We start from the raw sequence: 22,529 nt of genomic DNA, 5'->3' as shown, positions 1-22,529 counted from the left end.
TTTTTTTCTATTTAGAGAATTTTCTCTGATTTTCCACTCTCCCTTTCTTCACTCCTCCACCTTAGGGACTGATGGGATCACTGTTGCTGCTGAGCAACAACTGGGAGAGCCATGGTCACAGATCTAGAAAGACTTTTAGCTTCCTTTTCAACTTAGTTTTTACAAGTAGTACTTTTATTTTTTTAATTATAATGGCCATAACAAATGCACACAAGGATTTAAAAAAGTAGAACAATTATCCATTTAAGTCTATATGCTTTTGTACTTAACACTTGTATCATACACATCTTTCCAGCTGAGTGTATGTAGGTCCAATATTACTTACATAGTTACCTAATAGTCCTTTACCTACATAAACTATAATTTGTTTTAATCGCCTTCTCTGAATTTATTAACTTTCTAGTGTGTGGTTAGACGTGTTTATATAAGCATCTTTGTACTTCTGTCTTTGGTAGTGTTTCTCTCTGTAGGATGAATTCATAGCCTTAACATATAGCTAAGCTAAGTTTTAACACTTACTAACAAAAATCCAAATGTTGGTATTAAACTTAAGACCACTTATCAAAGGAAATTATAGGTTAATGTATTTTTTTAACTGAAGTAGAAGAGAAATTGTGATTTAATAGATTTGAAATAACAGCATATTTGATTTGAGGACATAACAGCAACAGCATATTTTACTTGATAATCATATTTGATTATGTTAAAATGTGGTTCAATATGTAACTAGTTGTTAGTATAGCAAATATAGTTTTCATTACCTGATATTTGTAATTTTTGTATTTCACTCCTATAGAGATAAGCTAATGTACTAAAACTGTTTAGTTTCTAAATAGTGAAGTGAGAAGTTTGAAATTACAGTAAGCTCTTCTTTTCACATATAAACTGCTGACATGGATGTTATTTTTTCCTAATAAATGATAAAACAAAATGGATATGCTTACTATATTCCTTAACATGGATTTTTACATTCTAGGAGCATCTTTTTATGTTGGTTATGATTCTCAGCGAATGAATGAAATTTAAGAATTGACTGAAAATCTTGACATTTCAGGATAATCATTATATAATATTTATTTCAACATTAAATGTTTCCTAGGCATTCTGTTTATAATTAATGCTTAATTAGTGGTTATGTTTCTAAGCAATATATGAGTAAAAATTTAAAAACAAATGACTTTTACAAAGGCCACACCCTTCATAATGGCCAGAGATATCAGCTGACTTTCAGATTGAGTGGTCCTCTGATTTACCCCAACATCTCTCTGCGCTGTGGACTTTGAGGCTCTTAAGCCAGTGATGGCATTAAACTCTCCTCTTAGCCTCATCTAGTAGTTTTGTTGCTTGACTAGATTTGGGGTTGCTGTGGTGGTAGGGGGGTGATTCTTAGCTCACGCTCTTCTGTTGTTGCAGATTGGCCTGTAATTTTGACACAGGTTCCATCATTGAATAGCAGGTTTTTCAGGCTACATCTCTAGATTTGAATTAAAGTAATTTAGATAAGACCTTCTTTAATAACATACTTTTTGTTCCTTTCCCTAGTGTAATAAAAATGAATTTATTATTTTATTTTCCCTATTATGATTCACCATTTGACAAGCAGAAAGTATGTTCCTTATACAGTATGTCCTGTTATATATTCTTTTGAATTAGCATCTGAGAATTTTGAAAAGTTGAGAATGAATACATTGTACCAAAAGAAAGGAAGCATTAAGTTGAACATATTTTAAACTTTGTCTAAATTATTTGTGACTGTTAAAATGATGATGGGAACATGAGCTAGCTGGATTTCTGAGGAGCAATGTGTTTCTTTGTCTCCAGTGTTGGAGCGCATTATTGGAAAGAATAAGGTATAGATAAACTCAAACATTTCTGGAATTGGTCTTTGTAGTGTTTAATTGTGGAACTTTGGTAAATTATATAGAAATCTTATTTTTCCAGTGGTGATTAAATCATTTGTACACTTACTTTAAATTCAAACTTCCCAAAGTTTGCTTCTTTATTGGTATGAGTGAGTTGATACTCATTTGAGGAATTGTCCTGAATACATTGCCTCTAGCAGTATGAAATTTGATGAACTTAATGTAAACCTCAAATTATCATGTTGTTGACCAAGGAATTCTGTAATTCAAATTTTAATGACAAGACTTTGTTCAAGTGGTTCAGTTCAGCACTTACTGACTCTTACATTGGGCAGTTAGGCTCTGATATCAGAGGTGCTCTGATTTGTGCTCAAAATTTGCTTAAATCACTGTTAGTTTTTCACTTAAAAATGCTGAAGTTATTGGAAATAATTCCCATCTCATGTTGCTATGCAGAGTAAATTAACCTCAAAATCAATACAGTAGTTGATATAAATTAATAATTTATAAATGCACTCTCTTTTACCGGTAAAGTAAAATTAATGTTTTAACAGTTTGTAGCACACAAAGTAGCTTTGATTTTTTTTTTTTGATGGTACATATATGCAGTTGCCTTGGTAATTAAGCCATAAATGAATATGACCAAGTAAGTATTGGTATGTGAAAGTCAGATAGTTTTTCTAAGATTATAAATGTAACTAATATTGGCCATATAGTAAAATATAAACTATACAGTGAGAAGATTTTTAGATATTAAAACTTAGCTTAATTGATTTAGAATCTCATGATATTTAATTAAAATTGTATTTTCCTTCCTTTTTCACTTTTAGTATTGTAACTCCTGTGAGTAAATTACATTTTCGTGTATGGAGTCACCAGACACTCAAATCTGATGTTTTGTTGGGAAGTGCTTCATTAGATATTTATGAAACACTGAAGTCAAACAATATGAAACGTATGTATGTAAAAATAATAGAAATTTCACTTAACTATTGTTTTTTTTAAAGAATTCATGACATACATGCACAATGACATGCTGTTTTTTTTAGATTTATAGGATTAACTAAAGCATTAATAATTTTGACTTGAGAATTTTGGATAGAATATTTTAATAAGTATTTATGTAATAAATAATAGAAAAACTAAAAGATAGAAAGCAAAGATGAAGGAAAATATATAATTTCATATTAGAGACAAATATGGTTAATCATTTTGACAGTTTTTTTCAAGTACTTTAAGATTTTTATTTTTTATGGTTGTGGGTTTATTTTCATATATATATCGCATAAATGTATACAGTTGTAAAATACACTTGCTTTACTTAGGATATGGCTTTTAATGTGATTTTTTTTTTTTTGCTTTCTCGCTAACATATACTTCTAAGATTATCCTTTATCTGTAAAGACTTAGTAGATAGTCCTTGTGTTTAGTGTTTTAATGCAATATAATTTATTCAGGTATATATTGCTATGCAATCTTGGTTGCTGTGTCTCATTTCATATGAGGGAAAGTCCAAAAGTTGCCTCAAGGGTTTTAGGGTACATATGCACCGGTATATTTCAGCTTACACGTGTTTAAACATGTTTCTGCATGCCGTTGATAGCTGCAATAATACATTTGTCTGTTTTTTTAGAGTGCCTTGAAAAAAGGGTTCTATGGGAGAAAAAATCTAATACCAGATTTTTAACAAATATCTATTAAGCATCTTTCAAAATCATTGAAGCTTTTTTGGCAAGTTTATGAGAGTGCTGCCATATAAAGCGACAGCTTTTCAATGGATTAAATTTTTTTAGGAAGCTCAGGAAGAGCTCACAGGTGAGCCAAAAGAGGACTGTCACCCTCACTAAATGAAGAAACGATTTATGAAACGAGTAGACTAAGACTGTAGAATTACAGTGGATGGAGACAGCTACTGAAGTTGGATTCTCGCATGATTTGGCAATTTTTACTTTAAATGAACATTTTTCAGCTTTTCGACTAGATAGGTTCCAAAAGCATAGTACAAAGATGAGCTAGCTCAAAGGGCTGAGACAGTTTCCATGCAGAGGGATTTTCCATCAGTCTTTTAGGGAAGATCAAGATGAATGAAGACAAGTTTATGAACTGAACCTGAACTAAAACCAAGCACCAGTCTCAGTTTTACCAAATGTTTAGAGAGAAACCTCTAATCAAAACAGTGACTTCCAAGGGGATATGCTGAGCCAGTTAAGTTCAAGACAGAGAAGTTAACTCAGAAAACTGTTATATTTTCTTCAAGGGTGTAAGACAAGGGAAGTTGCACTAAGGAAAGTTTTTCCATCACAACCATGTTCCCACTCATTTTTCAAGAATAATAAGGGCTGTCCTATGAGAATTCCCTTGGGAACCCTTAACTTATCCACCCACAGCTCTTCATGTACCTCTTCAGACTTCTTTTGTTCCCAAAGCTCAAAGAACATTAAAAATGAATGTATTTGAGTCATTTGATGCCCAATCTGCTGTTTTGATGTGATATAAATTGAAGAGCATAGTATTCTTACAGAAGTATTAGAGAGATTGGAACATTGCCTTCAGAAGTATATAGACCTAGGTGGAGATATACTGAAAAACAGTAGCTTCACTATTTGATACTTCTTTGTGGGTTTGTAGCAATACTTTTGGACTCACCTTCATACAGCAGTCGTACAAAGGTTTAAATACAAGTAACAAAATAATTAAGATACCAGTACTTTACGTTGTGGGTATCAATCATTGGCAAGTTTTTGCCTTTTAGATGTTGGTGTTAAAGGCTGCAACCTTGCTGGTGTATTAAAACAATTTCTATGCATATATATCATTTTTGCTATTTTAGATTTTTAGTAGTTAAGATGATGTAAAGGAAAAAAAATGGACTTTCCCCCGCCTTTATCTCACTCTCTTCCAGTTGAAGAAGTAGTTGTGACTTTGGAGCTTGTAGCTCACAAAGAACCAACAGAGACAATAGGTGACCTGTCAGTTTGCCTTGATGGACTACAGCTAGAATCTGAAGTTGTTCCTAATGGTGAAACTACATGCTCAGAAAGTAAGCAACTTTTTGTGTATGGTCATTAATGGTTTTTCTTACATAAAATAGGAAATGGTACTTGCTTGTTGCCAATTATTGCTATCCTTTTTTTAAAAAAAATCTTTTTATTGGAGGCTTTTGCAGCTCTTATGATAATCCATCCGTTGTGTGAAGCACATGATGTTTTTTTTTAAATTTATTTATTTTAACAATTTATTGGGGCTCATACAATTCTTTTCACAGTTCATACATATACATACATCAATTGTATAAAGCACATCTGTACAGTCTTTGCCCTAATCATTTTTTTCTCTTTTCTTCTTTTACATTTTATTAGGGACTCACACAACTCCTACCACAATCCATACATATACATACATCAATTGTATAAAGCACATCCATACATTCCCCGCCCCAATCATTCTCAAGGCATTTGCTCTCCACTTAAGCCCCCTGCATCAGGTCCTCCTTTTTTTTCCCCCTCCCTCCCCATTTCCCCCTCCCCCATATGCCCTTGGTAATTTATACATCGTCATTTTGTCATATCTTGCCCTATCCGGAGTCTCCCTTCCCCCCTTCTCTGCTGTCCCTCTCCCAGGGAAGAGGTCACATGCGGATCCCTGCAATCAGTTCCCCCCCTCCAACCCACTCACCCTCCACTCTCCCAGCATCATCCCTCCCACCCTTGGTCCTGAAGGTATCATCCACCCTGGATTCCCTGTACCTCCAACCCTCATATGTACCAGTGTACAGCCTCTGTCCTATCCAGCCCTGCAAGCTAGAATTCGGATCATGGTAGTTGGGGGGAGGAAGCATCCAGGATCTGGGGGAAAGCTGTGTTCTTCATCGATACTACCTCACACCCTAATTAACCCATCTCTTGTCCTAAACCCCTCTATGAGGGGATCTCCATTGGCCAACACTTGGGCCTTGGGTCTCCACTCTGCACTTCCCCCTTCATTTAATATGATATATATATACATATATACATATACACATACATACACACACTTATATCTTTTTTTTTTTTTGCATGATGCCTTATTCCTGGTCCCTTGGGCACCTTGTGATCGCACTGGCCGGTGTGCTTCTTCCATGTGGGCTTATTTGCTTCTGAGCTAGATGGCCGCTTGTTCACCTTCAAGCCTTTAAGACCCCAGACACTATCTCTTTTGATAGCCGGAGACCATCAGCTTTCTTCACCACATTTGCTTATGCACCCATTTGTCTTCAGCGATCCTATCATGGAGGTGTGCAGTCAATGATATGATTTTTTGTTCTTTGATGCCTGGTAACTGATCCCTTTGGGACCACTCGATCACACAGGCTGGTGTGTTCTTCCATGTGGACTTTGTTGCTTCTGAGCTAGATGGCCGCTTGCTTATCTTCAAGCCTTTAAGACCCCAGTCACTATCTCTTTTGATAGCCGGGCACCATCAGCTTTCTTCACCACGTTTACTTGTTCACCCACTTTGGCTCCAGCCGTTGTGTCGGGAGAGTGAGCATCATAGAGTTCCAATTTAATAAAAGAAGGTATTCATGCATTGAGGGAGTGTTTGAGTAGAGGCCCAAGGTCCTTCCACCACCTTAATACTTGACCTATAAATATAGACACATAGATCTATTTCCCCATCCTCCTATATATATTTGCATGTACATGTCTTTGTCTAGACCTCCATGAATGCCCTTTGACTCCTAGCTCTTTCCTCCATCTCCCTTGACTTTCCTCCTGCCCTACTACCATGCTTCATCGCCACCTGGGCTAGAGTATACCTCTTCTCTAAGCAAACTTACCCTTGATCATTTCCCACCAGGCCTGCCACTCCCCCTTCTCTACCATTTGGGGTCCCATGTTTTTCCCTTGTCCCTGGATTTGTTAACACCACTTCCTTATTCCCCCTACTCCCCCACCCCAAGTCCCCCCGGAACTGTCGGTCCCGTTGTTTTTCCTCCAGATAGTTCATGCAGCCTGTCCAATTCAGACAGACCTGTGGAGTCACTAACATGCACGAAAACTAGACAGAGGAAAACAAAGCAACAGTATACAACCAGACAACAAAACAACAAAAACAAACCACTGACAAAGAACAGAACAAAACAGTTCACAAGAGAAAAGCTTGTAGTTAGTTCAGGGATCGTTTGCTGGCCCTTAGGAGCGTTTTCCAGTCCAGTCTGTTGGGGCACCACGCCCTGGCCCCAAAGTCCACTTTCAGCATTCCCTGGGGACCTTGCCACTCCATTCCCTTGCTGTTCCGCTGCACTCCCCCAGTGATTTGCCTCGGTGTGGTGGGATCAGGTCAGGTGCAATTCCCACACTGTGTCTCCGGTGCTGTCCCCTGTATCGCCCTTAGTCACTGAGGGGCATCATGTCTCATAGTAGGGCCAGCCATGTTGTTCTCTCTGTGGACTGGCTGCTCTACTCAGGAACATCATCCTCACGGCCTGGTGGGCCAGGCTGTGCTCCACTCTCTCCTCCTGCCCCTTCATCTGCTCCCGTGTGCTCTGATCAAATATGTCCATCTCCCAGAGCTGCAGAGTCAATGTCGTCCTTTGGAACAAATTCTTTTCGGGGGAGGGGCATGAATCCACTTAATGTATGGTGCTGGGACCAGCCTCCCAGACCTCTCCACCGGTTCCCTCCTCCACGCCGGGATATTGCATTCACACCTTGCGACACTGGGTTGAAGTTTGGTCCCACTTTCCCTGTGGAGATATAAACAATACCCTCCCCTTGGGTGGATTAATGCCCCCTGACCCCACTACCCTTTTCTTCCTTGTATTCATCCTTTTGTTTTCCTTTCCCCACCTCCTCCACCATTGTCTACCATGTACATCCCTGGTTTTGGTCTGGTCTCTTCCATACTACACCGTCTTCACCCCTAAAATATTTGTATACAGTAGCTTTTTTCCCTATGCCACTTTTGCTTTTAAAAAAAAATTTTTTTTTTAATTCTTACCTCAGCGGACTCATGTTGTACTTGTCCTTTTGTGCCTGACTTACTTCGCTTATCATGATTTCCTCCAGTTCTTCCCATGCCGCCATGTGCCTCATACGTTCATCACTGCTTTTTAGTGATGCGTAGTATTCCATTGTATGTATATACCACAGTTTTTTAATCCAATCGTCAGTTGATGGAAATTTGGGTTGCTTCCAACTCCTTGCAATTGTGAACTGTGCCGCAATGAACATTGGAGCACAGATGTCTGGTCTTGGTTTGTTTCTTGCCTCTTCTGGGTATATGCCCAGTAGGGGGATTGCTGGGTCATATGGTAACTCTATTTCCATCTGTTTTAGGTATCGCCAGATTGATTTCCATAGTGGCTGTACGTACTTACAGTCCCACCAGCAGTGGATGAGAGTTCCTGTCTCCCCACAGCCCCTCCAACACTTGTTGCTTTCTGATTTTTTGAATTGGGCTACCTTTGAGGGTGTCAGGTGGTACCTCATTGTTGTTTTAATTTGCATTTCTCTTATGGCTAAAGATCGGGAACATTTTCTCATATGTTTGTTGGCCATTCGGATTTCTGCCCCTGTGAAACTTCTGTTCAAGTCCTTTGCCCACCTTTCAAGTGGGCTATTGGTTTTTTTCTTTTTGGAAGCTAGCAGACTACTGTAGATTTTAGTGATAAGGCCTTTGTCTGATGTGTCATTGCTAAAGATGTTTTCCCAGTCTGTGGACTCTCTTATTACTCTCTTGGTGAATTCTTTAGATGTACACAAGTGTTTTATCTTCAGTATATCCCATTTGTCGATTTGTGCCTCCTCTGTGTTTGTGTCCTTCCCTATTTCTGATAGCCTGTGTATTCCCTGCGCTAAAGTTCTCAAGTTGGTCCCAATTCCCTCATTGATGGCCGTAATAGTTTGGGGTTTAACTTCAAGGTCTGTGATCCACCTTGAGTTTATTCTTGTACATGGAGTGAGATAAGGGTCTTGCTTCATTTTTCTGCATGTTGATATCCATTTTTTCCAGCACCACTTGTTAAAGAGGGCATCTGCTTCCCATTTGATCTTTTTGGGGCCCTTGTCAAAGATCAGCTGTGTGTATGCTGATGCTTTTATTTCTGGGTTTTCAGTTCTTTTCCATTGGTCTGAGTATCTGTCATTGTACCAATACCATGCAGTTTTGAGGACTGTGGCTGCATAGTATGTGCCAAAGTCAGGTAAAGCAAGCCCTCCCACGGTGTCTTTCTTCTTGAGGAGTTCTCTGCTAATTCTGGGCTTTTTCCCTCTCCATATGAAATTGGTAATCAGTTTTTCCATTTCTTTGAAGAAAGATGATGGTAATTGTATCGGGATAGCATTAAACTTATATAGTGCCTTTGGCAGAACTGACATCTTAACTATATTAAGTCTCCCAATCCAAGAGCAAGGAATATTCTTCCATTTGTTGAGGTCGCTCTTGCTTTCATGTAATAGTGTTCTATAGTTTTCCCTATATAGATCTTTTGTTTTTTCAGTCAAGTGTATCCCTAGATATTTCCGTTTGTGTTTGGCTATTGTGAAGGGTACCACCTTTTTGATCTCTTCTTCTGTGGTCTTATCTGATGTGTATAACAGTCCGATGGACTTCTGTTTGTTGATCTTGTACCCTGCCACTCTGCCAAACTCTTCTATTGCTTCAGTACTCTCCTTGTGGAACTTTTGGGATTTTCCATATATAAAATCATATCATCTGCAAATAACGATAGTTTCACCTCTTCCTTCCCCAGACGAATACCTTTGATGTCACTTCTTTGCCTTATGCTGTTAGCTAAAACCTCCAGCACGATATTAAATAGGAGTGGAGACAAGGGGCATCCTTGTCTGGTTCCCTTTTTCAGTGGGATTGTGTTAGTCTTTTCTCCATTGACTACCACTTTGGCTGTTGGTTTTTCATATATAGCTTGTATTGTCTTGAGGAACTTTCCTTCCATTCCTATCTTCGCTAGTGTCTTAAACAGGAATTGGTGTTGGATGTTGTCGAATGTTTTTTCTGCGTCTATTGATATTATCATGTGATTCTTATACTTTTTCATGTCAATGTGACGAATAATACTAATGGTCTTTCGTATGTTGAACCATCCCTGCATCCCTGGTATGAATCCCACTTGGTCATGGTGAATTATTTGTTTTATATACTTTTGTATTCTGTTGGCTAGTATTTTGTTAAGGATTTTTGCATCAATGTTCATTAGGGATATCGGTCTGTAGTTCTCGATTCTTGTGGGATCCTTGCCCGGTTTGGGTATCAGAGTTATACTAGCTTCATAGAAGGAGTTTGGGAGTTTGCCATCTTTTTCTATGTTCTGGAAAAGTTTGTGTAGGATTGGTATTAGTTCTTCCCTGAATGCTTGGTAGAATTCTCCAGTGTATCCATCTGGTCCAGGGGATTTTTTTGTTGGTAATCCCTTGATAACCTTTTCTATTTCTTCTATTGCGATGGGTCTGTTGAGATTCTTGATGTCCACCGAGGATAGTCTAGGGAGGGATTGTTTTTCCAGGAATTTGTCCATGTCTTCCAAATTGTTGAATTCATTGGAGTACAATCCTTCATAGTATTGTGTAACTATCCTTTTGATTTCATTAGGGTCTGTTGTAATGACCCCTCTTTCATCCCTTATTCTTGCTATTGAGATTTGTTCCCTCCTTTCTTTGGTTAGGTTTGCCAATGGTCTATCGGTCCTGTTTATCTTTTCAAAGAACCAACTTTTAGCGATATTAATTTTTTCCATAGTTTTTTTATTTTCCCTCTCCTGAATCTCAGCCCTGATTTTTATAATTTCTTTTCTTTTGCTATTAGTAGGGTTGTCCTGCTGACTCAGCTCTAGTTTTTGTAAATTTTGTGTCAGCGTATCCGTCATGAGTCTCTCTTCCTTTCTCAGGTGTGCTTGTATTGCTATGAACCTTCCTCTGATGACTGCCTTTGCTGTGTCCCATAAGTTTTGGTACGTCGTGTGCTCATTTTCGTTGGTTTCGAGAAATTTCCTGATTTCGTCTCGGATCTGCACCAGTATGCACTCCTTTTGCAGTAGAGAGTTATTCATCCTCCAATTATTTGCTCTTATTTTCTTTGTCTTCCTTTTGTTGATTTCCAGTGGTCAGAGAGAGAGGCACAGTGGTCAGAGAGAGTGGCACAGTGGTCAGAGAGAGAGGTCTGTATTATTTCAATGTGCTTAAATTTATGTAGATTTGCCTTATGCCCCAGCATGTGGTCTATCTTCGAATATGTGCCATGGGGACTTGAAAAGAATGTGAATTTTTTTGTATTTGGATGAAAAGCTCTGTAAATATCTATTAGGTCAAATTGTCTAATTGTGGAGTTTAGCTCTCTAGTCTCCTTGTTGAGTTTCTTTCCCTGTGATCTATCTTTCTCAGTGAGTGGTGTGTTGAAGTCACCCACTATAATTGTCGAGTCTGTGATTTCTTTCTTAATCTTTTGGAGTGTTTGGTTCACGTATTGAGCTGGTCTGTCATTCGGGGAATATATGTTTACAATGCTTAGTGGTTCATTGTCTATCATTCCCTTGAGCATTATATAGTGTCCCTCCTTATCTCTTTTTATGGTTTGCACTTTGAGGTCAATTTTATCCGAGATAAGGATTGCAACCCCTGCTTTTTTTGTATTGCTGTTTGCTTGGTAGGTCCTTCTCCAGCCTTTGATTCTCAGCCTATTTTTGTCTGTAGCCTTGAGGTGTGTCTCCTGTAGGCAGCAAATTGATGGGTTGTGTTTTCTAAGCCATTCTGCTAGTCTCAGTCTTTTAATGCCTGAGTTCAGGCCATTGATATTCAGGGTTATTATCTCCATGTGCGGACTCTGTGATGCCATTTTATACTTTTTGTGTTGGGAGTTTTCCTACTTTCCTTTCTCATTAGTGTGTGTTTTGTGTGTGTATTATTCTTGACTTCTTTCCATCCTTAAGCCATTGCTATCTTGGGGTCTGTTTTCTCTTTGTTGTGCTCTGGGTGAGGTTGTTCTATGTGCTGGTGTCTTATTTGTGCTTGGTGAGTGTTGTTCTTCTGCCCATACTGAGTCGGCGAGGATCTTTTGTAATGCTGGGTTTGTTGTAACGTATTTTTTGAGTTTTTCCTTGTCTGGGAAGACTTTTACTTCTCCATCGATCTTGATCGATAATTTGGCTGGGTAGAGTATTCTTGGATTTGCGTTGTTTTCTTTCAATTTTTGGAATATGTTACTCCACTCTCTCCTTTTTTTCATAGTTTCTGCTGATAGGTCTGAGCATATCCTTATGTGGGAACCTTTGTATGTGATTGCTTGCTTTTCCCTAGCTGCTCTCATGATTTTCTCCTTTTCCTCAAAGTTTGAAAGTTTAACTATTATGTGCCTTGGTGATTTCTTCTTGGGGTCCCGTCGTGCTGGTGTTCTTTCAGCCTCCTGGATGGTTGCTTGGTTTTCATTCATTAGGCTGGGGAAGTTTTCCTCCAAGAATTCTCTCGCTATTGTTGCAGATGACTTCTTTGTTGTGTCTTCCTCCGGTAGGCCAATAATTCTAATGTTGTTCCTTTTCATAGCATCAGACATAGCTCTTAGGTTTTCTTCGGCTTCTCTGATGCTCTTATTAGATTTTTGTTCACGTTTATTAAAGTCTGCTTGGCTGTCCTCCACGACACTGATGCGGTTCTCTGATTCCTCCAATCGATTCTCAAGGAACATGATTCTGCTATTGTTTTTCGTTACCTGCTCCTCAAGCTCCTGTATTTTTCTTTGGTATATGTCTTTTATCTCCTCTATCATTTCATCCTTTTTCTGTAGTGTTTCCCTCATATTCTGCATCGCTCCAAGCACCATTCTGAGAGCTTCTTTGTATGGCATCTCAATGTCTGCTTCTTCTATGTATGTTGTTATGTTCAGGACATCTTCTTCCTTTGCCTTTTGTTTCTCCTGTTTTTTCGTTGAGGTCGTTGGGGGTGATGGCTGTTTGCGTTGAGTTGTTTTTGAGGGACCAGGGAAGCACATGATGTTGCTATCATCATTTTCTTTCTACTTGAGCTCTTGGTATCAGCTCATTTTCCCTCCCCCCTCTCTCTGTCATGAATCCTTGATAATTAAAAAAAAATTTTTTCCCCATGTCTTCTACTGACCACTGTCTCCCTTCACCACTCTTCCATTGTCCCATTCCTCTGGGAGGGGATTATATGTAGATTATTGTGATTGGTCCCTCCTTTCTCCCCCCACCTTTCCCTTTCTCTCCTGGTATCACTGTTCTCATTATTGGTTCTGAAGGGTTTATCTGTCCTGGATTCGCTGTGTTTCGAGCTCTTATCTGTACCAGCGTACATGCTCTAGTCTAGCTGGATTTGTAAAGTAGAATTGGGGTCATGATAGTGGGAGGAAGAAGCATTAAAGAGCTAAAGGCTGCAAGCCTCCAGCATGCCTGGGTCTGGAGTGACCCTGTGCATTCCTCCAGGCCTTGCAAGAACAGTTGTGAAACGGTTTGAGGCCTCGCTCTGTACCCTCTCTGGGGTGAGGTTATAGACATTTCAGACAAATATATAAAATTTAAAAAAAAAGAACTAAAGGAAAGTTGTATGATTCATCAGTGTTATACTGTACCCTCACTGGCTCGTCTCTTCCTTGTGACCCTTCTGTGAGGGTATGTCCAATTGTCTACAGATTGGCTTTGGGTCTCCATTCCGCCCTGCCCTCATTCACATGCGATTTTTTTTGTTCCGGGTCTTTGATGCCTGTTACCTGATCTCATTGACATAACATGATCACACAGACTGGTGTGCTCCTTCCATGTGGACTTTGTTGCTTCTCTGCTAGATGGCTGTTTGTTTATCTTCAAGCCTTTAAGACCCCAGACACTGTATCTTTTGATAGCCAGCCACCATTAGCTTTCTTTACCACATTTGCTTATGCACCGATTTTGTCTTCAGCGTTGGTGTAGGGAAGGTGAGCATCACAGAATGCCGGATTTTTAGAACAAAGTGTTCTTGTTTTGAGGGAGTACTTGAGTTGAGACCCAATGTCCATCTGCAAACTTAATTCTTAACATATAGATATGAGTACACAGTCCTATTCCCCTCTTGTTTTATATATATATTTACACATGTACATGCCTGTATTTAGACCTGTATGAATATGTTTTGACTCCTGGTTCTTTCCTCTGTTTCCTTTTACTTTCCTCTTGTCCCACCATCATGTTCAGCCTTCATTAGGGTTTAATAATTCCTTGCTGCTATGTTGCTCTTGATTAAGCCCTACTTGGCCTCCCATGCCCTTCTCTCCATTGATTTTAATTCACTTGTTGTTCCCTTGTCCCTGGGTTGGTTCCCCTCAGCCCAGCCCCATTTTTTGTCCCACCTCCCTTTCTCCCATATCTTCCCCAGAACCATTGGTCCTGTTCTTTTCATCTCCAAATTTTCTCTCCTGCCTATCTTACCTAGATAGACATGCAGAGATAGTAACAAGACAAAGCAAAAGAAAACACAAAACAAAACAAAAAAAGAAAAGCCTATAAATAGTTCCAGGTGTGTTTGTTGACCCTTAGAAGTGCTTTCCAGTCGAATCTGATGGGGTGCCATGCTCTGGTCCCAATGTTTATTATTTATATTCCTCACAGACGACGTTGCTTTTGCTCCCCTTGCTGCTTTGTTGCACACCTTTAGTGTTTCCCCTCAGTGTGGTGGGGTCAGATCAAGCATGCTTTCTGCACTGTGTCTCTAGTGTTGTCCCCTGTGGTGCTATGGGTCAGTGAGGGATGTCATGTCTCGTGGTGGGGCTGGCCCTATGGTCCTCTCTGTGTTTTGGCTGCTTTGGGCAAGTATATAATCCTTGGGGCTTGGTGGACCAAGATGTATTACACTCTCCTACCCTCTTTGTGTGTGCTCTGATCAGAATGCCCCTTTCCTTGAGCTGTAGGCTCAGTACTGACATCTGAATTAGATTCTTCTAGAGAAAGTTGTGGGGGAGGAGTGTCCACATAGTTGGAATTGGGCTGGCCTGCAGACCTTCAATCGGTTCACTGCTTCATGCCAGTGTGTTACGTTCATGTCTTGGCACACCTGGTTGAAATCTGGTTCGTCTCCCCCTCTCTTGTTGAGTTATAAATAATACCCTCCCTTTGGGTGGGTTAGTGCCTTGTTCCCCCACTATCCATGTCTTTTTTTTTATCTTAAGTTTCTTTATTGGGAGCACGTACAACTGTTATCACAATTCATACATCCATCCATTGTGTCAAGCACATTTGTACATTTGTTGCCATCATCATTCTCAAAACATTTTCTTTCTATTTGAGCCCATGGTATCAGCTCATTTCCCCCCCTCCCTCCAGGTTTAGCAAGCCCTTCCACTTTGTCCTTCTTGAGGACTTCTCTGCTAATTTTGAGGTTCTTCCCTCTCCATGTGAAGTTGGTAATCAGTTTTTTCAGTTCTTTGATGAAAGATGATGGTATTTGATTTGGGATAGCATTAAACTTATCTAGTGCCTTGGGCAGAACTGACATCTTTACCAAATTAAGTCTTCTGATCTACGAACATGGGTTATTCTTCCATCGAGGTTACTCTTGGTTTCTTGTAATAGTGTTCTGTAGTTTTCCTTGTACAGATCTTTTGGGTTTTTTTTCGGTCAGGTATATCCCTAGATATTTCCATTTGTGCTTGGCTATTGTGAAGGGTACTACCCCTTTGGTTCCCTATTCCATGGTCTTGTCTGATGTGCACTATCATTTTTTAAGTAAGAAAATTATGCTTATTTTCCTTTTGAGTAAACAGTATTGAGGCCCTGTCTGACCTCCAGCTACATAAGGGAAGAATAGAATCCAACTCCACCCCATGGCCTTAAGGCAGAGGGCAAACATACCTCCACCCTTCATCCTTCTTTACCTGTACACCTGCCATTCTTCCCAAGATACACTACCTTTCTGCTAGGTTTGATAATTCATTGTAATAGCTGCACAAAATTCGCAAACAAAACTCTCAAGTTCAGGGATTTATTAGGGATGTTAACAAGTCAGGATGCGTAAACAGTAAGGATCCAATATTTGGTCCACAGCAGCAACAACTCAGCCAGCAGCAAAGTCTGTCTCTCAGCCACATGGTCCCTTGGGTTTTGCCATTGTGAACATGGAGGAGTGCCTGCCTCTCTCTCACAGTCCCTTACTCTTGGCGTGTTTCCTCTCGTCTGTCTCATGGTCTATTTACCTCAGCCCCTGTCTTGGCCTGTAGCTCTTATTCTATCCCATTCTCTCTGTGCCACACCCTCTGGAGCCTCAGGCAGAGATGCTGCTTTTTTTTCCCCCAATGCAGTATTAATTTCACACTTTAAAAAAATCTATTAACTATAAATAAGATAATTATTTGTTGTAAGCCAACAAACAAAATGTAAATTTCTGTTTATAACTATTTTTGTTTGGAACAATATCAATTTGTTGCGATTGGTTTGATTGCTGTAACCTTAACTCTAAACCAGAAATGGAATTCTGTGGTTTGCATTAAAACTGAATTTTGAGCAATCCCAGCAGTATTTGCTTGGAAAAGACCTAAGGGGGAAAATTGCCTCTATGTGTGTTTGTGTGTGTGCATTTGATGTTACAAATTTTTTTTTTACCATTTTATTGGAGGCTCTTACAACTCTTGTTACAAACCATACATCATTTGTATCCAACATATTTGTACATGTATTCCATCATTCTTTTCTAGACATATACTTTCCATTGAGCCCTTGGGGTCAACTTCTCCTTTTTTCCCTTTCTCCTCCCCCGCCCCACCCATGTTACAAAATTTTAGGTCTGTTTTTATTCCTGCGCGCGTTAAGTCTGGCATTTTTGTGGATAAACATACAGGGTGATTCTTTTTAAAAGTTTCTTTTTGTAGACCTTAACCTTTTCAAGTTTGAATTATTTTTGCTTTGAATCTTGTTGAATCTGTGTGCTTTCCATCACAGAAGACATTTTGAATTTAATGGGAAAAATTTAAATGGTTATATGTATTTTCATATAGTTCAAAACTCTCACTGCTGTCTAGTTGATACCAACTCATAATGACCCTATAGGATAGGGTAGAACTGCCCCTGTGGGTCTCTGAGACTGAACGGTTTTCAGGAGTAGAAAGCCTTCTTTGTCTCCCTTGGAGCAGCTGGTGGTTTTGAACTGCACAACACTACCAGGTCTCTGCTTTATATTAATTAGTGGGACATATTTATCTCTAAGGGTATCTACTAGGGTTGGTGAAGTGAGATTTATTTCTTTAGATTTATGTAGTTATAGAAGCCCCCACCAGATGACAACATGCACTGAAAATGGGACAGCTGCTTCCCACTGAATCCCATAAAAGGATAAATATCTCAATTTTAAAATTCTGTTTATTAGGACTGGAGAGGGACACAAAGTCTAAATACTGGTATTTAAGTCATCAAATAATAGCTTCTATGTGAAAACTGAATTTTCCTGATGACACATTGTCCTTTTATCTTTTTTAACTTATTTTTTATTTGGAGGAACCTTTTGACTGTTAAATCTAGAACATCTTTTTAGATCTTTCGGAGTAGATAAAAAGCGTGCATTTAGAAATCAGATAAGTTTTTCTGGGGAAAAGAGTAACATTCATAAAATATAAACTTATAGTACAGACATTTTTGTTTGTATGCTTTCATTGTATAAGTGTCCAATCTGTCGAAGCATGATTTTTGTTTGCTTTTAACTACAAAGCTACTTTAATACTTTGGGATGAGCACACAGGAATAAAAAATACTGGAATGCTCGGGCAGTGCTGCAAAGCCCTTTTGGGGCTGCACGTAAATGCTCCAAGGCATGACACTGATATAAATCTCAACTTGATTGATGTAAGTATTCAGAGACATTCAGCTTCAGCTCTGAGGGTCCGCAAACTCAGCGCCTCCAATTAAGTGCCTACATAGAACACCCACTCCACAAGCCAGCCTACTGGTTAAAAGCACTCAGCTTTACTTGCTCTGTGGGCTGGGAAGTCCACCACCCTCTTGCTTTTTGGCTCCTATTTCTGATCCTTCTCTATTGCTCTTTTGGAGTCAAAACTGCTACCTAGATCAAGGAGGGAGTTTCAATGTGCAGGGATCTCAAGGTCCAAAGCTCTTCTCTTGTGATAGTGAGATCTCTCCCTTCCTAGTTCTGAAGTGGCTTGTTTTATACTCAGCAGGATGGCAATTACAGTGAACCCTGTTAACTCTCGCTCATAGTGAACCATGTAATGCAAGCAGTATCTCCCCACCATCTTACCTAGACCCATCGAGAAAATGAAGGTCCTTTGGTGGGGGCAATAAAGGATATGGCTAGCAAAGTCATATTAAATAATTTCCTGCATTGCAACTAATTAACATTTCACATAATGATAAACATTTGTGCAGTATTTTGGTAAAACTTATTTTATCTACATGAACATTTCTTTTAAAAATGTTTCCTTGAAATTTTTTAGCTAAATTATAGTATGTTCTTTACTAGAAATATCTAGCAAATATCTAGGCTTAGCTTACATGATAATTTTTAGAGGAGATGTGTTAAAAATTCCTTTGTTTGAAAAATATATATCTGTATAAATTCATCTCTTAAAACATAACTTTGTTTAAATTTATTGCTATTAAAGGTACTTCACAGAATGATGATGGATCCAGGCCCAAGGATGAAACAAGGTAAGGTTTTGCACTGACTTGCTTTTTGTAGATGGCAGAAAGAGACAAGGAAAAGTTAAGAAAAATCTTAGTTGGGACTTCAAGCTCAGATTGATGTGAGACTAACTGAATGTGAAGAATTGAGGGTTCAAGGTGAAAAGGAAAATAGTTAATCGAAAGATTTCCATACTCAGCCAAATAGGGAATAAACCAAAACCAAACTCACTGCCATTGAGTCAATGCTGACTCATGGTGACTCTGTAGGGCAGGGTACAACTAACTGTCCCTGTGGGTCCAATACTCTTTAACTCTTAAAAGGAATAGAAAGCCCCATTTTTCTACTACAGAACAGGCATGCCTAACATAGCTTGACCGAAAGTCAGGGATTTCTACCCCTGTAAAGAGTTACGATCTCCAAAAAAAAAAGAGTTACGATCTCAGAAACCTACAAGGGTAGTCCTAAAGGATCTGCCTGTCTGAAAGGATCACCATGAGTTAAAATGGACTCGGTGGCAGTGAGTTTGGTTTTTTGTTTTAATATGTCTTGACTAATTAAAATTTCTTACATATTACAAAAAACATTTACACCTAATTTTGGTAAAATTTATTTTAATCATATGAACAGTTATACTTCACCTGCACTTTATAGAACATAAGCATATTGGTGCCCTTTTCAAAAACAGGGAGTTCAGCATCTCAGGGTAATCACTGGGCTGTTAGGTTTCTTTTCTAGCAGAGCTCGGATATGAACTTGCATATGTACACAGAACAACATTAACAGTAGTGTCTTTTGGGCCCTCTTCAGAAGCAAGGATTGTACAGATTTGTACCAGCTGTTTTGCATAGGTTTAGCTCTTTCATGTGTCATATCTGCTTTGATTTGTATTTAATGACTTACCAAACTTTAAATGCTTATTGGTTATCCTGGAAACTGGCATTAATAATAGGAAATGAGATTAGGAAAAGAGGTGATTTTAAATTTTTAAAGAGTAATTAAGTAAAGTGCATTGGTTATAATATTTCATTGGACGCTTTATTTTTCCTAAACCACATATGTAGTGGGTAGGAAGAAAGTGATGTTCCAAAAAACTAGTAGAGGGGAGAAGAACCAGAAAAGCATTGTCACCTAAGATAAGGGAAAGGTGTTCAGAAAGATGTTGCGAAGATAAGCAAGTAGGAAAAATACTGGTGGTTGTTAGGACTAGGTTGATAGGTACAGAAAAAAGACAACTCAAGATCTTAAGGAAAATCAATTTCTAAAGCTGTTGTCTCTTATTTAAGAGAGACTTTAATAGAGTTGCTCTTATAGGGACAAAGTCCTACACTAATCACACAAGAGGCAGAATTTTGAGCACATAGTAATTTTGGGGGGGGGGCACAGTAACTACTGTGATTAAAATCGCACAAATACTTCTGTCGCCTGAAAGATAGTGTGCCTCTTTAGTATTATCATAGAAAATGTCTTGAATTCCTGACATTTCTCCCTTGAAGTGTTTTAATATTTCACTTTGCTTTGGGCAGTTAACTCCTCTATTTTGTATGTTCAGCCTATACTTTGTGATAATAAGTGAAAATGTGATAGAATTATGTATACTCATTATTAGGTTGTGTTACATACCACTTTTTTGTTTGGTTGGGGTGCTTTTGGGGTTTTTTTGCAGGACAGAGTAGAACTGCTCCACCCCTACTGCCCATGGCTTTCCAAAAGCATATGTCTTTACTGGAGCAGATCGTTATCTTCTAGTCAGTATTTCAGCACACTTTTGAATCTCTCATACACTGCGATCGAGGACACAAATAGACAAATTAACCTTGACTAGGTGAAGAGGGATGATTTCAGAAATGGAAAACAAACCAGATGATTATAGGTATAGAAAATTTTTTGATAAAGAGGGGTTGTAAATACTCAGTGGAATTGAGTGAATTCTGACACATAGTGACCCTAGACCCTATAAAACTGCCCCTTTGGGTTTCTGAGACTAAATCTTTATGGAAGTAGAATGCCTCATCTTTTCCCCAGAGTGACTGATGATTTTGATTGTGTAGTTAGCAACACAGGTCGTAAGTCACTGTGCTGCATGAGGGAAGAATAATTGTATGCATCATAATCTGTCTGGAAAGAGTGCTGGAGTTATCGATATATTGGGACTAATGTGTATTAGTTGAGGGTAGCTGGAAAGAGTTTTATATGTGCCCTGTAGGAACAAGGGAATTAGATGGAGGAAACAGTTGATTTTCAAATGGTATGGGCAGCTCAATTAAGATGTTGAATAGTGTGCCATATTGCTTCAGTCTCTGAAGTGATCGCATTTTAGGAGTTTGTGGGCTACCAGTATTAAAAATGACCCAGAATTTTTTTTTGGCTGGGGAGTGGGTGGAAACTGGCTCTATATAGTTGTACAGGGCTTAGTAAAATCTTTGTTCTATAAAACTTAATTTTATTGCTATTGTTAATGCCAGTATACATTTTATTATTATTGATGTGCTTAGGCTGCCAGAGTCATCTGTCACTTCTCACTCCTTAGCTATCAAGAGCCTTTAGCTATGATATTTTTCTCTGACAGGAAAAAAAAAGTGGGCATGGCACAGGGAGTTAAGGAAATAAACATGGTGGCATTATCGTGTTTGTAATAGCCTAGTGATAGTGACATCGATATTTTGAAAACTCAGTTTTGTTTCTGCTAATACTTTGGATGATTTGAAATCCAAAAATCCAAACCAGTAAATCTAATAGTTTAGAATCTTCCCAAGTGTTACTACTATACCCTTGGGCAACACTCATTCTCTTTCGTGAATGAGCTTCTAAGGATTATATATATTGACTACCTGAGGGTTAGTCTGAAATTTAGGAAGCTTTTCTTAAGCTCATGAAACATGTAGGTCTTGCTTTTCTTGTTGGTCTTTTGTTAAATTCAAAGTTTTCTTTTTCCCTTCCTTCACCTCCCTCCCTCCTTTACTCAGAGAGAGCGCAAATGGATCAGATGACTCTGAGGATACAGGGTCTGGTGAAAATAGGAGAGTCAATGGGAATAATTCTCCTTCACTCTCAAATGGTGGTTTTAAACCCTCTAGGCCTCCAAGACCTTCACGACCACCTCCACCTACCCCACGTAGACCAGGTATGTATTCCAGCCATGCCTTAGGAATGTAGCTCACCATACTCATAAATCGTATTCCTAGTTGGGGCTTGGGTCCTCGAGTAACTGTCAAGAGACCCTTTTAGGCAGTGTTCTAGTTACAATTTTACATTTAAAAACTTAACCAAAAATAATCTTATAGGGAGCCAAGAAATACCTTTTTCCAAAGTTTTTCTTGTTAGATGTGAAATTAGACTTTTCCATTGAGAAATGGAGAACATAAGTTACATGCATCTTAAGGATAGTCAGGTAGGATTGCAACTTTCCAGAAGGATTTTTAACTGACAGGAGCATGTCACATCATTAAGGATATTCACTTATTACCCTTAAACTTTTAAAGGACCATTAGTAAATGGCAAATAATCCAACAATATTAAATAATATGTTTTGAAGCAAAATCTGTACAACAAACTACCCATTATATGTATTAAAAGTATGTCTATAAGTAGAATTATCTATATAGAGAGAATTTATGTATATATTTATCATATATAAATATATATCAGTAGAGAGGATTTATATAGCGAAAAGGCATACAACAGCAAATTAATCCGCATAGTAGTACAGGGAACTCAGTCCAGCTCACTTTTGTGGGACAGTTAATTTACTGAAGGTCTTTAACTCATGTGACCACTGGCTCAAGGTCAAGGAAGCAGACAGTAGGAAACTGAGGAGCTAAGGTGGCAAGGTGTAGTAGTGGCCAGTAACACCGGTGGCGAAGCAGGTCTCATGGTGTAGCAATGCAAAGTGGGCATCAGCCCACAGGAGACACAGATGGGGCGGTGTCATGGTGGAGAGCAGAATAGCACAGCAACAGGGTCCACCATGGGCCATGGGTTGCTTCGGCCAGGTAGAGCAGAGCACTACATGGCCCACAGGTAGCACAGCACATGGTTGAAACAGAGTACCTAACATAGGCAGTGT

At 38.9% G+C, this 22,529-nt stretch overlaps 1 protein-coding gene and 1 non-coding gene across 4 annotated transcripts in view; both read left to right on the top strand.

Moving 5' to 3' along the window:
* The window catches only part of ITCH (itchy E3 ubiquitin protein ligase), a 117,008-nt gene that overhangs the window by 50,223 nt on the left and 44,256 nt on the right, over positions 1-22,529 (top strand). For all 3 annotated transcript variants that reach the window (XM_075563753.1, XM_075563752.1, XM_075563754.1), the window contains 4 exons: positions 2,693-2,817; positions 4,765-4,902; positions 18,444-18,489; positions 21,430-21,587. In XM_075563753.1, coding sequence (XP_075419868.1) covers positions 2,693-2,817; positions 4,765-4,902; positions 18,444-18,489; positions 21,430-21,587 — 467 coding nt within the window. The remainder of the gene's footprint in view (positions 1-2,692; positions 2,818-4,764; positions 4,903-18,443; positions 18,490-21,429; positions 21,588-22,529) is intronic.
* On the top strand, positions 13,239-13,373 carry LOC142423654 (small nucleolar RNA SNORA9). The gene has a single exon (XR_012779260.1). It is a non-coding gene; the product is annotated as a small nucleolar RNA SNORA9 (small nucleolar RNA).

This window comes from Tenrec ecaudatus, chromosome 12 (assembly GCF_050624435.1).
Source record: "Tenrec ecaudatus isolate mTenEca1 chromosome 12, mTenEca1.hap1, whole genome shotgun sequence".
NCBI lineage: Eukaryota > Metazoa > Chordata > Mammalia > Afrosoricida > Tenrecidae > Tenrec > Tenrec ecaudatus.
The sequence above is the reverse complement of the archived record's forward strand: the minus strand, read 5'-3'. Positions and strand labels throughout refer to the sequence as shown.